General features: G+C 49.9%; 1 protein-coding gene across 1 annotated transcript in view; it reads right to left on the reverse strand.

The window, feature by feature from the left end:
• The window catches only part of Mad1l1 (mitotic arrest deficient 1 like 1), a 304,565-nt gene that overhangs the window by 230,473 nt on the left and 57,730 nt on the right, over nt 1-16,362 (reverse strand). Inside the window, exon 10 of the mRNA XM_040751261.1 lies at nt 15,375-15,461. Within this exon, the coding sequence (XP_040607195.1) occupies nt 15,375-15,461 (87 nt within the window). The remainder of the gene's footprint in view (nt 1-15,374; nt 15,462-16,362) is intronic.

The raw sequence follows: 16,362 nt of genomic DNA on the forward strand, positions 1-16,362 counted from the left end.
TCTAGGCAGGTGCTCTACCACTGAGCCACACCCCAGTCCCTCACTGGGGAATTCTAGGCATATGCTCTACCACTGAGACACACCCTAGCCTCTCACTAGTAGAGTCTAAGCAGATGCTCTACCACTAAACTAATTCCTAGCCCTCTTTTTGGATTTGAGACAGGGTCTCACTAAGTTGCTCAAGCTAAGCCTGAACACACTCTGTAGCCCAGGCAGACCTTGAACTTTGTACTGCTCGTGCCTGAGCTTTCCTACCAGCTGGGATGGCAGGCCTGCATCACTACTTCAGCTATGGCTTCTCTTGCTATTCTATTAGCGATATAGTCAGCAGAGCAGACATTTTTAATTTTAATGAAGCACAGCTTATCAATTATTTCTTTCAGGAATTGTGCCTTTCACGGTGGGTATCAAAAGTCAACACGGAATTGAAGGTCAGATAGATTTTTTTCTCCTGTCACCTCCTAGGAATTTGCAAGTTTTGTGTTTTGCACATAGGTTTATGATCCTCCTGGAGTTAGCACTGGTAAGAGATGTAGGGCCTGGGTCTGAGTTTCTTCCCTATGGATACTGACTTGCTCCAGAGACACCTGTGGCAAAGCCCCTCCTCCCTCTGAGCTGTCTTTGCACTGCGGCCAGAGTTAGCTGGCTGTGCTGGTGAGAGTCCAGAGCCCTTCCACCTCCCTAGTCAGTCAGTCATACTGCCTCCATCACTGCCCCTCCCCAGTCAGTCAGATGTCAGCCACCGCCTTCATTCTTCCTCTAGCCATTCTAGATCTCTTGCTTTCCCACATAAGCTTAAGAAACTATGCGTCACTGGGCGTGGAGGCTTTAATCCCAGTATTCCGTGAGGCAGAGACAGGCAGATCTCTGTGAGTCTGAGGCTAGCCTGGTCTATAGAGCATGTTCCAGGACAGCCAGGGATACACAAAGAAACCCAGTCTCAAAAAAACAAAACAAAACCAGGGCTAGGAGAGATGGCCAGTGGGTAAAGAGCTCCCTAAGCAACTTGAGAATTCAAAATGAATCACAAGAATTTACACGGGGGGAGAGGAGGCATGGTAGCACATACTTGTAATCCAGGAGCTGGGGAAGCAGAGGCAGGCAGATCTCTGGGGCACCCAGATGAGCCAGCCTAGCTTGCTTGGTGAGTTCCAAGCCAGTGAGAGGTCCTGGTTCAAGAAACAGCATCTGAGGAATGACAGACAAGACTGTCCTCGGTGCTCCACACACATGTGTAAATGGGTGCATCCTAAGATACAAGTGCAACCACCCACACTGGTAAGAGGTGGCATGTCTGTAGCGTTGACTCTTCTGTCCATGAACATGGTATGTCTCTCTGAGTCTTTTCATCAAACTCATAATTTTCCTCATACAGGCTCTACCCATATTCACAACCTTTTTCATTGTTTGGTGTTCATGTAAATGGGAGTCTGTTTCTGAGTTTACATGCCCACTCCTGCTGCTGGGTCACCGGAAACAGATAAACCAGGCACAGTGACCTGTGTATAGCCGCCCTGGTCACTGCCTTGGAATCTAAAGCACTTGTTACTCTATAGCTCTGCTGTTGTTCAGTCTCTGAATTCCTACAGACAGACACAGAGAGACAGACAGGCAGATGGAGAGAAGAGCAGCCCACTACAAACACATTCACACTACAACAAGCTGTATACCCCCAGCACTGGGCAGTGGGGAGAAGGCACTGGACTTCAACAGGTCACCACAACAGACTGACCACAGAGGTAGACATGGGAATCCACTAACTCCTTTAACAAAAAGTAAAGGAGGTGACACATCATTATTCTCACTATACTTGGCAGCATGCTGGAAAACACCTTCCTAGGGAGAATAAACAATGTAAAACCTAGAAGAAGGTGGAGTGCCAGGGGACCCAAACTTCGGGAAAAGACATGCCTGTTGCACTCCTAAGTACATAGTGACCACTTGACAAAACCTGCATGAGATTGGGCCCCAGACTGGGCCAGCCAATGTTCCATTATGGATGGAGAAGGGATTTAGGAGGCCCCACCTCTCCCTAAGGAGATATTGGCATTTCACAACTGCTGGGTGTGGTGGTTCAAATGAGAAATGTCTCCCACAGGCTCCTGTATTTGAACACTTGGTCCCCAGTGGGTGATGCTGTGGAGAGAAGTTGTGGAGACTTTAGAAGGAAGAGCTTTTCTGGAGGAAGTGCTGGGGGCTGGCTATAGCCTTGCCCACTCCTATAGCGAGAAAAGAGTGGCTGCTTCTCCCCTCCACAGAAAAGGCAAGTGCACAATGTCCAGTCCCTCAAAGCCCAAGGCACCAGCTGAAGAGCAAGGAGAACCTGAGGCCAGGGCAGGGACCCTTAATGACAGAGGCATCTCTGACTCTGTCACTGCCAAAATGACAAGCCTTATCTGTCTTAGGCTTTTCTTCCAAAAGAAGGGAAATGTGGGAGTGGAGGAGGGGGTTGGTGGGAAAGTCCTTGCAATACAAGCATCACTTAAGTATGGCTCCCCAGCACCCACCTAAAAGCCAGGGGTAATAGTGGATGCCTGTAATCCCAGTACTGGGAAGGTAGAGACAGGACACTAGGCAAGTTAGTCTAGCCAAATTAGAACCTAAGCTCCAAGTTCACCAAGAGACTCTGTCTCAAAAAAATGAGGTTAATGGTGGAAGACACCCAATGCAAACCCCTGGCATGCACATGCACATGCACATACACATACACACACACACACACACACACACACACACACACACACACACACACACACACACACACACACACACACACACACACACGGAGGGAATGGGGACGGTGTCTTCAGGAGGGGATAGTGTCTCCAGGATCCCATCAGGTGGTAAGGGTCATGCCAGAGGGACCCAGAGTGTGACAAGACCCTAGCAGATAGCTATGAGAAGGCACTGGTGAACCACGCTGTGTGCTGGCCATGGGCTGGGCAGGGTAGATTTGAGAGAGGGCCATGGGACAGGACAGCTGGCTTCCATAATAATCTCCATGGCAACAGAGCTAACCACTCAGAAAGTGCCTGCATTCAGGGTAGGTGGGGGTGAAGTTTTCTCTGGTGCTTGAATAGAAGAAGGAGTTTCACATTTTATCCATTTCTACATCCTTTAACAATAAGAACTTATTTAAAATCTATGAATATGTAAATACCATTTTAAATATGGATATACAAGACACACAAAGCAACCGTCCGGGTAAGAAATGTTAATGGCAGCTCCCCTAGTTGAACACAAGCAAATAGGTTCAGAACCCTGGTCCTCTCCCACTCCAGGATGGTGGGGAGGACAATGGGCAGGCATAGAAGGAGGGCAGCCTGGCCATGAAAAAGGAGCATACCCATCTCCTCACCACACACAGGGCCCATCCTCAGTGGGCCTTTCACCCTCACAGTTGTCTCTCTAGACCATGATCAAGAATAGGTAGACATAGCTAGGGAACTCAGAACATTCAATAAAAGACCCAGACCTTGCTCTGGATCCCAGGATGGACTGGGTGTGCTTTTGGAGGTTCGGGGGACCCAGACTTGGTCTCAAGGCACAGCAGTAGAACAGAGGCAGCCTGAAACAGAGGCATGTCTTAAACAGGTCAAGGCCAAGCCAAGTTATAGTTGGGACTTATATAACTATGCATGCACATGCATGTACTCATGTGTACACACACACACACACACACACACACACACACACACACACACACACACACACACACACGCTCTACTGCACTCATCAGCCCACCCCAACAAAGAATGTGATGGCAAAGATCACACAGCACAGGACAGAAAGAGAGCTAAACCCTCCAGGGAGACACCTGTGACAGATGTCCATTCATTGCAAGATCTTTCCATTCTCTATCCACCCCCCTCCACTAATTGGTCACAAAATTTATAGACTTGGTTTGGCTGCCACCACTGAGGAGGCTACAGAAGGAAGCTTCAAGGAGTAAGCAGACAGGGCTCCAAGTGCTGCAGGCACCATCTCATGTCCAAAGCTGGGCACTGCATCCAGATGCCTAGGCCTTCTGAGACTGCCCTGGGCTGAGAGCTTAAGTTAGGCCCAGCTCCAGCACACACATAGCTCTGGGTCAGTGCTACTGGGTTCTGTTCCTGCTTAAAAACAAAAACACAAACAAACAAACAAAAAACCAACAAGCAACCAGAAGAGAGCACATCTGAAATCTGAAAACAAAAATGACAGGCAGACTTGAGCAGAGGGGCCAGAAGTCCCTAGTTACACATGGCAGGCACTGTGGAAGCTACCATCCACACTCCAGACTCATGTCCTGCCTGCCCTCATGTTCCCTTCAGAACATAGTATGCTAAGGAGACCATATAAGTAGTACAGTGTCAGGTATCAGGCCTCTGGGTCCCTAACCTGAAACAGCAGCCCCCAAACCTACCAAATAGAAGGGGACTTTCCTAAGTGCACAGACTAATAAGGCTTCAAGCACAGTGCTACACAGTTATGCTCAAAACCCTTTGTCTGGTAAGCATGTCAGAGGGAGCCATTACTTGGTAAAGTATCACAATTCTTAGTGCATTCTGCAACCCAGGTCACAACCGGACCAGATCAAATTGGTGTGGGCAGCCTGCAGAACCAAGCCCAGGTCACTACATGAGTGGCTCCTGTGAGGCAAGCTCAGTGCCAACCCAGAACTGACATAAAAGTTAAAGAAGAGGAGGTCAGAACAGATGGATTGTGGCAGGTTCTCACCTCCAGCTTCCAAAGAAGGGCCACAGAGCCCACTGTCACAAGGAGGGAAAGGTGGAGAGGCAAAAAGTACAGAGTATCTCACTCTTCCCCGCACACACCCTGGCCTCCCATGTGACCATGGCTCCTGGACAGGCAGTACTGGGGCTGTAGGAGGCTAAGAGCAGCATGCCCCTTTCAGGACAGCCATGAGCAACATGCCCTAGCACTATGCCACTAATACTGCAGAAGGTACGAGAACAGGGTTCACACTCGCATAGCTGCTCTCCCCATTTAAATGTACATTTCAAGTTGCTTTTCATTCTGATTTGCTCCCCTAACATCCAAAAAAAACAAAAAACAAAAACAAGCAAAAAACAGTTCTGGTATTACAGGATCTAAACAAAACCTGCATCCACTAAGAAATGTTACCTCATCTACTTTTATAACCACATACGCCAGTGGAATGCACACACTTAACACAGGTTCCATATTTCTGTATCACCATGCCTGTGCCTGCACAGGAGTACATGTATGTGTACGCGCACATGCACATATATACCATGGCTCCTCCCCAGTCTGTCTCTATCTCACCCCTTCTCTCTGCAGACAACCCAGGGTGATAGCATTGCTGCCCAGCACCCTGTACTGCTGTGGCCACTGACAACAGGCCTGTGCTGAGGCCGATGCACACAAAGTCCTACCAGAGCTGAACTCTGGTTCATCCTGCTTGGCACAGCTTCAGACCTGGTACAGAAGCTGCCTCCCAGGTGCCGTGTAATGGGGAAACTGGAAAGAGCTTATTGCTTAGGAATGTGGCCTCCAGTCAGATGCTCATAGTTCTAAGCCATTCAGCTGCCCCAGCCTGAAGCAGGTAGGCTAGAGCTGACAGCTGCCTCATATAATACTGGGGCCAAGTGGTAGGCCAGTCACAGATAAAGCCCCAACTCCCCATCTCTGCTACACCTGGCAGAACAGGAGCCCAAGTGTCAGGGAACAGAGGACAACAGGGGAGGGAGATGCAGATGACCTTACAGGTCACAGCCAACTCAACAACATAAGCCCATAAGAAGCCTGAGTCATCACAGCACCCCATTCTTGAGTTGATGTTATGTCAGGGGGCAGGGCGTGCATTTACTCAGTAAATACCCCATAAGGATGGACTAGGCTGAACACACAGTGGCCAGGTCTTGCACACTCCCAGAGCACCGTGTGTTGTAGAACCCTTACCCAAACCATGACAACCATTACCATTCTCAGTGCAGCAACTGTGCTGACTACTCACCAACAGTCCTAAGAACAGGCCTGCTGATATTCTCTCGCAAAAGGGGAAGATGGAGGGGCCATTAAACCCTCACCTGAGAGCCCAGCCCCTCCCTCCTGCCCCTTTTCCTACCTGCTTGTAATTCTGTGCCAGCTACTTGTGGTCTCAGGATGTGCTAGAGTAGACAGAGTGTGGACAGTGTCTACTGTGTTAACTGAAGTGGGGGCTCCATCTATGCAGATCTGGTGTGAGAATTCTCAGTGATGTAGCTGTTTGGGGGTTACCCCTCAACCATGCACATATATAAGGAAGCCCAATAAATTCACTGGCTCTCTACACGGGGCAGGTAGAGTTGTCACTTCGGTCTGGGAAAAATGTCCTGCCCAAACAAGCACATGAACTGATACGGGGAGGGGGAAAGTCAGACAGCAGAAAGGGCACTTGGAAGGCCATGATGGTTCCACAGAGAGACCAAGCTGCAGTGGTGAGGAAGGAAGGAAGTCCCCAAACTGTGTGAGTAGACACAGCATGTCCTAGAACTGTATAACCGCTTACAGGTCAAGAGGGGAGAAGCAGATGCATTCAGAGTTCACACAGCTATGGGACAACAAGAGACAATGTTAGTGACTCATGAAACCTTAGATGATGTTGAACCCAGAGCAGCCAAGGAGGGAAGCAGGGAGACTAGCTGAGGCTAGTAGAAAGGGGCTCTAGGTATAGCCAGTGGCCTCATGGCTTCGATAGGATGTGAGAGAAGACCAAAGGCCCAGGCCTGTGGGACTGCCAGTGGCTCTGGCTCGTCCAGCTCAACCACAGAGAGCATGTGCTGTGGCTGCAATGTTGCCAGACTCAATGTAAGACAAGCTGGGCACAGGCCCTGCACTGAGGGAGACAAGCAGATGGACAAAGACAGTTAGGCAGAGGCAAATGTATATTCATTTAAACAAGAATCCTAGCTTTGATGCGTCTGCCAAGCCACCATGGGAAATAAGACACAAGACCAAGAGCGTAGTGCTAATGTGCATTGGGGAGGAGAGTGGAAAGACAGACTAGAAGGGGTGGGTGCACAGACCCTGGACTAAGTTAGCTTAAGAGCAGGAGTTGCTGGTATGGTGAGAACAGCCTGGCAAGAAAGCTGCACCCACCCTGGAGACACAGTGCCAAGGGAAGGCCCAGGTGTGGGGACAATATGCCGTGACCTGAATCATAAAGTGTCCCTCAGACAGCTGTGTGGAAAGCAGGTGTCTAGAGGCAAGTGTAGAAAAGAATGACACAGTTTGTCGCTTTAGAAAAGGCAGTGACAGAGAGTAGCAAGAATCCTAGCATGGAGGAAACAAACACATACTTCAATAAGACTTGAGACAGGGCACAGGTCTAGGCCTATAAGGATGGAGACGAGATCATTACAGACAAAGCATAACACAGAAGGCAGGTGGCAGGACAGCGGCTGTCTGGCCAATCATGCAGGTCCCACACTGGCTGAGTTTTGGAAACAGCAGTGTTTGCAACCATACTCATAGAATCATCACTAAACTGAAAGCCAGGGAGCTCGGCCAACAAACTAAGCCTCCCACAGTCCATAAGGAGCCCAGACAATAGTCAGGTCAGAAACAAGTATTGATACAATCAATCGACTACTGAAGGGAAGCCTAGGCTAAAGAGACCTGTACGTCCAGGAAGGAAAGTGCGGCCTCTCTCTGAGTGATCCTCCCTAGGCCCAAGCCAAGTTTGTAGAAGCACATGAATAATGACCAGCAGCCCCTGAAGGAACCTAGCCTGGCACCGCCGAGGACAGGCATGTGGTCACAGTGAGCAGGTTTCACTGCATAGCCGAAATGCACCATAGGGGCTGCCATGGCGGACATGCCCACCAGATGCAAGCTGATTCAATTGCTCTGCCAAAGTCCATTCACACTGGCTGGAAAGAGCCAGATGGACATTTGAGACCTCTGCCTCTGTCCCTGACAAGCCCAGGAGCAAGCTCATGCCAAAACAGTAAATGACTGCGATGAGCATAAGACCTGGCAGGGGACACAGCTATGGGAGATGGGCCAGGCCAGGGCTGGCTGCTCGCTGCTCTTCTCCTGCCCACCCAATGAACCATAACAAATTCCAGCATCATCTCCATTGTCATGTATTCGCCCCCAGACCCTCCGACCATCACCAGCAGTCATCCACCAAAGCCCATCTTAACTATGGTACTCACTGGGAACACCCCAATGTCAGGAGTGTCACGTCTCAGGACTCTTCACTGTGGCTCCACAAACACAGATGACAATAAAGAGGACTATGGTGCCTACCCAGTCCCTTGTTTACCATTCCAGACACTGGCCTGTATCCTTTATGGCCAATCCTTCACCCTCCTGTACACACCCCACCCAAAAAGGTACCTTCACTGTGGACAGGCTAATTAAACTATCCAAGGACAAAGTGTTCCTCAGTGATGGAGCTGAGATCCAAACACGGGCAACCTAAATTTGGAGCCAACAATAACTGCTCACCCCCATCACAGCTCCAGGATGCAGCATGTCACACCCTTGGAGGCACAAAACATGTCCCTGCATCATTAATCTTGAGCACCTGTCACTGGCTTTGCTGGTCTCTAGACAGCTTGAGAGCATTATAACTCATGTGGACACCAGCTCACACAGGTGACAAGGCCTCATTATACTACAAGATGCTGTGAGAGGGTGGCCTAACAGCTCTAGACAAACAGAGGCAAGAATTATGACTCGGACGCTGAGCTTAACACGCTCTTGGGATGCAATGGAGAAAGTCAGAGCAAAACCTTTATGACACGGATGGGGTGATACCCTCCACTCGGTTTCTTCTTAAGGCCCCTCTGCTAGACAAGCAGGTGACAGCAAAGATCTGGACCATGGGTACCTCAGGACTCCACACGCCTGGCCCCTGAGTTTTCCCCTATGTTTGCAGGCACGGGCTGCTCTGGCCAGCAGCAGGAGACCTTCCAGACTATGGCCACAAGTGCAGTCCCAGGTCTGAGCAGGTAGCTCATGAAAACTGGCTGGAAAAAGGGTGCCCCAGTCCCAAGAGCACAGCCTGGCCTGGATGGATGGAGTGGACAAGGCAGAGTGGAGAGAGAAAGTATGTTGTCCACATCACTACACAGCTTGTCCCTAGTGGCTCTGCCTTACATGAGCATCTCAGAAAGCGCCAGGCTGGACAACTTGAAGTGGTACAGACAGCAGTTGTGTAAGAACCTCCTTGGCAACCTGGGCTCCACCCTTAGTTGTAGCATGGATGCTTGAGAGACTGACAGGCTGGTTCAAGTTGTTTCTACTGCCTCCCTGCAGATGGGCTGGGATTCAAATTCACCTTTGGCAAAATGATTGAGGGGATGGGGACCACACCTACCTGGGACAAACTAGATACTGTCTAGGGTATGCTAGGAAGAATATTCCAAGCAAGGAAACACCCAATGACACTGGTTGCTCTTGTCACAGATGACAAAGAGGCCCTTGCTCTCTCTACCACCCTTCTCCCCTCAAATCCCTGCACAAGCTTCTTGGTTCTGTCAGCATTCACTAGGGTGCAGGGGACCGTCCTGTAAGTGTCTACATGATAATCTAACTGCATAGTCAGTGAGCCTCTTGCCTAACACTCAAGTCACTGCACTTCAGCCGTGACTGTGATGTAGTGGAGACGTGGTCCCCTGAACTCCTGGCTCTAAAGAGCCCCAGCAAGAGCACGGGAGGCTTTTGGGCAGTGCTGAGCAGCCCAATGCAGTGGACAGTGAACAGAGGACACACCCAAGATCTATATCCAAACCCCAGGCAACCTGCCTGCTCCTTAACCACAAAACCAGGAGAGACATTATCAGCCATACAGGACAAGAAGCAATGCTGGCAGAGTGAAGAGGGCAAGGCTCCTGACACTGCAATCAGATCCCGTTTGAAGGTGCTGAGGATGCACGGGTAGGCCCTGACAGCCCCATCCATATCCATGACGGATGGTGGTTGTGAGCTGTGCGGGATGGGTGAGGAGAGCAGGCGCAGCCTGATAGTTCACAGAAGCCTTCGATGGGAATGTACAGATAAGCACCGTCCTTGAGAATTTCCTACTGGTGCTCACTAGGCAAGCTGCCCCTTTGCCCACCAAGCAGGAATCTGCCCAACCCTTGCTACATATATCCTGCACATCAACTCTTCCCATCCCATCCTCACCAATCAGAGAGCTGTCCAACACCAGGGAGGCAGTCCCTAACAAAGCCCTGCAGAGACATGCTCTCCACTTCAACATACAACATTCACCTAAGCAAAGACTACCAGCTCCTCCACACCTACTGAACAGGACACATGGTCTATCCCTCCATCCACACATGACCTGTAACATTCTCCTTAACCCCCACTCCCTTCTACCACACACCACCCTCATCTCCTGCTACTCAAAATCCACAGTGCCCTCATAGAAGGAAGTGAGAGCCCCACCTCTGGGCTTTCACCCATTCATAGAAAAGAGAAAACAAATTCAGCTAGGTGGGACAACACACACATTACCCAGAACTAGGGAGGTTGAGGAGGCAAGATTAAGAGTCCAAGGCCAGTATGGGCTACACAGGAAATTCCAGGGAGTTCCAGATCAGCCTTGAAAACATGAGATGATCTTTTTACTTTTATTTTTAAATTTAAATTTAAATTAGAAACAAGGTTGCTTCACATGTCAATTCCAGGTTCCTTTCCCTTTCCCTCCCCTCCTCCCACGCCCTCCCACCAACCCCTCCAATATCCCCTCATTTCCCCAGGGAGGGTGAGGCCCTCCATGGGGAGTGTCCATAGTCTGTCATTTCATCCAGGGCAGGGCCTAGACCCTCCCCCAAGAGTCCAGGGTGAGAGTGCATCTCTCATTGTTGGATGGGCACCCAAAGTCCATTTGTGTGCCCTGGATAAATACTGATCTACTACCCAAGGCCCAATAGATTACCTAGGCCTCCTCACTGACACCCACGTACAGGGGGTCTTGATCAGTACCGAGATGATGTCTTAAAAACAAAACAAATCAGTTCAGCCTAATGAGTTCAGAACCATATCTAACCAGCTAGGGATCAAGGTCATTCCATCTCAATGGTAAGAAGCACTTTCCTGATCCTGGCTAGTTGGAAACTCTAGGATGTGACATTATCTGACCTTCCCAGAGACAGATGACATCTGTGGTTCAGCTTCAGTGAGGCCCCTACCACACTGCATCTCACCCACATAGAGCTCAGGTCAGAGCCCTGCTTAGCAGCCTTCTCTGAGCCATGGCACTTCCCCACACATGTCAGGACCTGCTGAGATAACTATAGCAAACATGCAAAAGGTCAACTATAGCAACATCAACTATAGTGCTCCAAGGAGAAGGACCTTCAGACCTCTCTGTTTTCTAGTCATGGGTATGGTCGTGAACTTTCTGACACAGCTAGTGCTGGCAGATGCAGATGACTTGTACACTGGTTTGGGAGGTGCAGTACACTTGAGTGAATGTCCTCAAGACTGGAGGAGTTGCCATGATCTTCACAAAAGAAAGGGTGGGGGTTGAAGGGAGTAGGGGGTGTTCTGTCTTCTAACAGCCCATGAGCATACTGAGACCACGCTGAACAAAATACTCTGTACTTTTCCAACAGCAAAACGGGTGGGGAAAGTGGAGATCAGAGAGGTGAGGAAGGAAAGGAAAAGATAGGAGGAAGAAGAAGAGAAGAAAAAGGAGGAAGACAGAGAAAAAGGGAAGAAGGGAGGGAGGGAGGGAGGGAGGGAGGGAGGGAGGGAGGGAGGGAGGGAGGGAGGGAGGGAGGGAGGAAGGGAGGGAGGACAACCAGTGGAGATGAGAAGATGAGACAGAGGAGGGAAAAGGAAGAGGGAAAAGAAGGAGAGACCTAGAGGGATAAGGAATTAAGGGAGAGGAAGAGGACAAGGTGCAGCAGGAAGGTAGGAAAAAAAAAAAACAGAATCAAGCAGTGGCTTATGAAGCTCAGGCTAGCGGTGTAATAAAGAACATGATTAAAAGTCATAAGAGGCAAACCTTTGTTTGCAAGACCCAGTCAACAGGAGTGCATGAGGTGTGAGCAGAAATACAGCCCTGCAGCACGTGACCCGAGCTGGTACTGATGGTCTATTCCTTGGCAACTACATGTCACCCAAAAAGAAAGATCCATAGTGCCCTGCCTGTTCCTGTGTTAAGCTAGGCCCACACTGTGACGCCCTCTGCACCTCAGGTTGCACCCTGTTCTCTCTTTCCCATGTCACCTGAATCTGCCTAACCATCTTCAAAAGGCCAAGGAAAAATATTTGGCCTGTGGAGTCTCCTGGTCCAGTGAACAAAACGGTGCAGACCTGCCCTATAAGCCCAATGGGCTGAGGCACCCAAACTGGGATCATCTGCCCAACCGCCAAGGCCAGTGCCACCTAGCCACCTCCCCATCCTAAGGTCTGATTCTATCTGGAACCTGCATTAAAAGAAAAGGCAGGATCCAGCACACAGCAGGCTGGGAACAGAGTCTCTGCTTATCTCCTGACTGGTCTGAAAGACTATGCACCAGAGGTCCCAGGTTGGTAACCACCCACCCCATCAAAGTAGCAGCTACCTTGATCTAGATCATCTCAGTGTTCAGGCATGGCACTGGACCCCACTGGTTCCCACCTTACTAGAACTAGCAGGAGCCCTGGAAACCTAGCCCCAGCACCCAACTCCTCAGCTCAGCAGCTCAGCTCTGCAAGACTCACAAGAAAGACAACTGCTTAGCCAACTCCATGAGAAGCCTGCTTCTAGGCTACAGAAACCACAGAGAACAAAGAGTCACAGGTCTCACATGTTTACCAACCCGGCACAGAAGGCCAACACATAGAAACTCCAAAGCAACTCACCTTGGAAAAATGTTCCCAGGGAAGCAGAGACAGTACCGTGGGTCGTGCCTCTCCTCCCTGAGATCTGCTAACTAGGGACCATGACATCCTACCGAAGAGAGTGAAACACCAGGCATACCGGCTGGATGCCCTGATGTTATAGCTGTATTGACTCAGGGGACCCCTCAGCCCTTCCTGAACCTGGCACAGGCTGACTCAACCCACACTGGCAAATACAAGCCAGGTATGTATGTGGTGAAGTGTGCAGGTGCACATCCCTTCCCCATGGCTCTCGGGCAGACATGTGCCTGGTCACAGCAGCTAAGTCCTGGGTGGGAGGGAATCACAGACAGGTTTCCTTCCCTTTAATAGTTCATTCTGTTTCACAGTCAGAGGAAAATGAAGAGGATAGCCATGCAAACGTTCAAGCTTTAATTCCAAATCACTTTTCACGCCCGTTTCATCTGACAGTGGCTTTGAAAGCAAAAGGCAATCTTTATCATGTGAGTTTTCTCAAGTAAATGGAAGTGATTATGTCCAGCATAACCAGATGCTAATAGAAGCCAATCTTCAGAGTGACATCAGCACTCAAAATGAGAAACCCTTCCTTCTGGCTAGTAATAAATGATTAAAACACTGTCTCCACAAGAGAACAAGGCTATGGCTGGATCATCAACAATAAATAGGCTGGCTCCATGCACCCCCACCCCCAGTCCTGCCCATGCAAGGGTCAGTCCATTCAGGGCACTAGAGGCCCTTGCCCTGGTCACTGCACACAGCCCCTCCCTCTGGCTTGCAGAAGCCAATCCCACTGGCCTCGGTCAGGTAGCTCAAGAACACATGGGATGGCCTTGGGCTCACCATGGCAACCCCATCTTCTGTCAGTACAGGATCTGCACAGGCACACAGCCTAGTTTTGGTCACCGAAGTGGGTCAGCTGGACTGGGGCCTCAGAAAAGCCTTCCCTATCCCAGAAAAGACCCAAAGAAGACTACTTTTTATCTCTGGACATAACACTAAACTTGGAATGGCACCTCAAAGTCACAAGATCGGCTGAGTGGCCAGTCACAGAGCTGATGTGAAAGACCAAACACATTTGGCTTCAGTCTCTGGTTCCTAGCAGAACCCTAAAACTCCTGGGCAACTCTGGAATGAGAGGCCTGTCTGCTGGTGTTCTCAGCAAGTTCTTCCACTCAGGAGATAAGCCAAGACACCCCCACAGTGCTCAGGTGGGAGCTAATGACAAAAGGACTAGAAAACTGTGTGCAGAAGCTCCTAGTCCCAACCACTGACTTGGGGCTGGGCTATGAAACTCTTCCCAGTAGGATTTGAACACTTTGGCACTGAAGAGTACAAGCAAGTGGCAGAAGGGTGGTGTACCTGAAAAGGGCAATACCCTGACACACACCTGCTCTGAACACCCTCCACCCAGCTGCTCCCAGCTGGATCTGACAGAAGAAACCAGGAGTCTCAAGGGTGGGAAGGAAATGTGGGTGAGCTGGGGATCTGACACTTATGCTGACATCTGAGCAGACCCTTAGTGTCAGAGCAGAGGTGTAAAGCACAATGTTTGTGCCGTGGACTTGGGAAAGTGGTGTTGAACAAAGGGGGAGGTGTGTGGTGTAAGAGGACAAGCATATGGCAGGCCAGGCGGGGCCCCATAGCTGCTCCTGGATGTCCTCCTGGACCATGGAACAAGCATGCCTGCTGCTCATCTCAGGGTGAGATTTCTGTCACTTGGGATCAAGGCCAGGTGGACTCTTCATGTCTGTCAGCACACAGGTCTGCACACATCACACATGCATGCCCCCAAGGGCCTTTCAGAGTCCACACACTACCAGAAACCTGCAAAGCTCCTGATCTAGGCAGGGACCCAAGGTCAGGCAGACAACTTGCTGAGTGGCTCAAGCTGAGACTCGCTGCTATGTTGCATGTGAAGCAGCATCTACTCCCACGGCTCAGAGCATGGACTTGTGAGGCACAGCTATCTGCCCATGCTGTGACTTGCATTCATACAATTTAAATGAGCCCACCTGGCCGGGCGGTGGTGGCGCACGCCTTTAATCCCAGCACTCGGGAGGCAGAGGCAGGCGGATCTCTGTGAGTTCGAGGCCGGGCTGGACCGATAGCCTCCAAAACAATACAGAGAAACCCTGTCTCGTAAAAAAAAAAAAAAAAAGAGCCCACCTGAAGCACTCATACACAAGGCAGATGGAATGAGAGGCCTTTAGGCCACCAAGGGCAATGACCTTCAGAGGGACTGAGACAGCTCTTAGAAACCCTCAAAAGAGCTGTTAAGACAAAAGCCCAACCCTTCTCTCTAGCTTTCTCCAATATGCAAGCTAGCACAAAACATGCATGCACACACAACCTATCATCAACTGTCCTAAGCAGAACTACACCCTAACAATGACACACCATCATGCCCTAAAAAAAATAACGTTCTTGAAAAGTCTCCAGCCCCGGGTACTATATAACAATAATGGAAAACAAACACTTCAAGTAAGCCAGGAGGAAGGTATACAGGACTCAAACTGCCCAAAGCAAACGTGCAGCCAGACCCACCCCAAGCCATTTACCTGCTGGTGATAGTGTTATTCTTCTCCTTCAGGGTGAGCTCTCGCTGCTGCAGCTCAACCACGAACCTGGAAAGGTCCTCTGGAGTCCTGAGGGATAAAGAAGACACACTCAGTTCCTGCTCTCCCTGGAAATGGACCAAATCGTGCACATAGAACAACATCCAAAAGCCACAGCATCCACTGGCAATTCAGAGATCTGCATGAGTACATTCTGCAGCCAGAGTGCAGAGCAGCCAACACTCAGAGCATCCAGGTCCAACCGCAGCCTGCCCACCCAGGTAGACTACTTTCACAATACACCTTAGAGCTATGGAGATCACTCAGGGGGTAACATATTTCCGTATAGGAATGAAGATCTGAGTTCAGTTCCTAGAAGCCATGTTTAGGGAAAAAAAAGAAAAAGAAAAAAAGCTGGGTGTGTTGGACTAACAAGATGACTCAGTGAGTAAAAAGGTACTTGCTACCAAGCCTGAGGACCCAAGTTCAATTCCTGGGTTCCACATGGGGAAAGGGAACCGATTCCCTCAGGTTATCCTCTGATTCGCACATGCACACATACAATTAATTAAATAAAATGGAATTAAAAATATTAAGAACATACAAAGCCAGAGGTGATGGCACCTGCTCGGTGCTGAGGTTGACACAGGAGTGTGCTTAGAGTCCCAGGACAATGACAGACTCTATCTAACAGACAAGGTGGATGGCACCAAGGAACAACACCCAAGGTTGACCACTGGCCTCTAAATGTGTGTGCAATCGTGTGCACTACAATTCTCATGAGCAAGACCCTGGTCAGTCCTGGGTATAGAGCCTGGGTACAGATGAGCTATCCCACCAACCGTTCATAGTACAATGGGCTGAACTCTGACCTTACTATAGCCCCGTGTAAGGGGCTGGAGATGCAGCTCAGTGGTAGAGTACTTGCCAAGCAGGCATATGACCCAGGGTTCCAACTCCAAATCAGAAAAATACATCAAAAGCCTCTCTT

This window comes from Mesocricetus auratus, unplaced genomic scaffold (assembly GCF_017639785.1).
Source record: "Mesocricetus auratus isolate SY011 unplaced genomic scaffold, BCM_Maur_2.0 Super-Scaffold_100008, whole genome shotgun sequence".
In the NCBI taxonomy this organism is placed as follows: domain Eukaryota; kingdom Metazoa; phylum Chordata; class Mammalia; order Rodentia; family Cricetidae; genus Mesocricetus; species Mesocricetus auratus.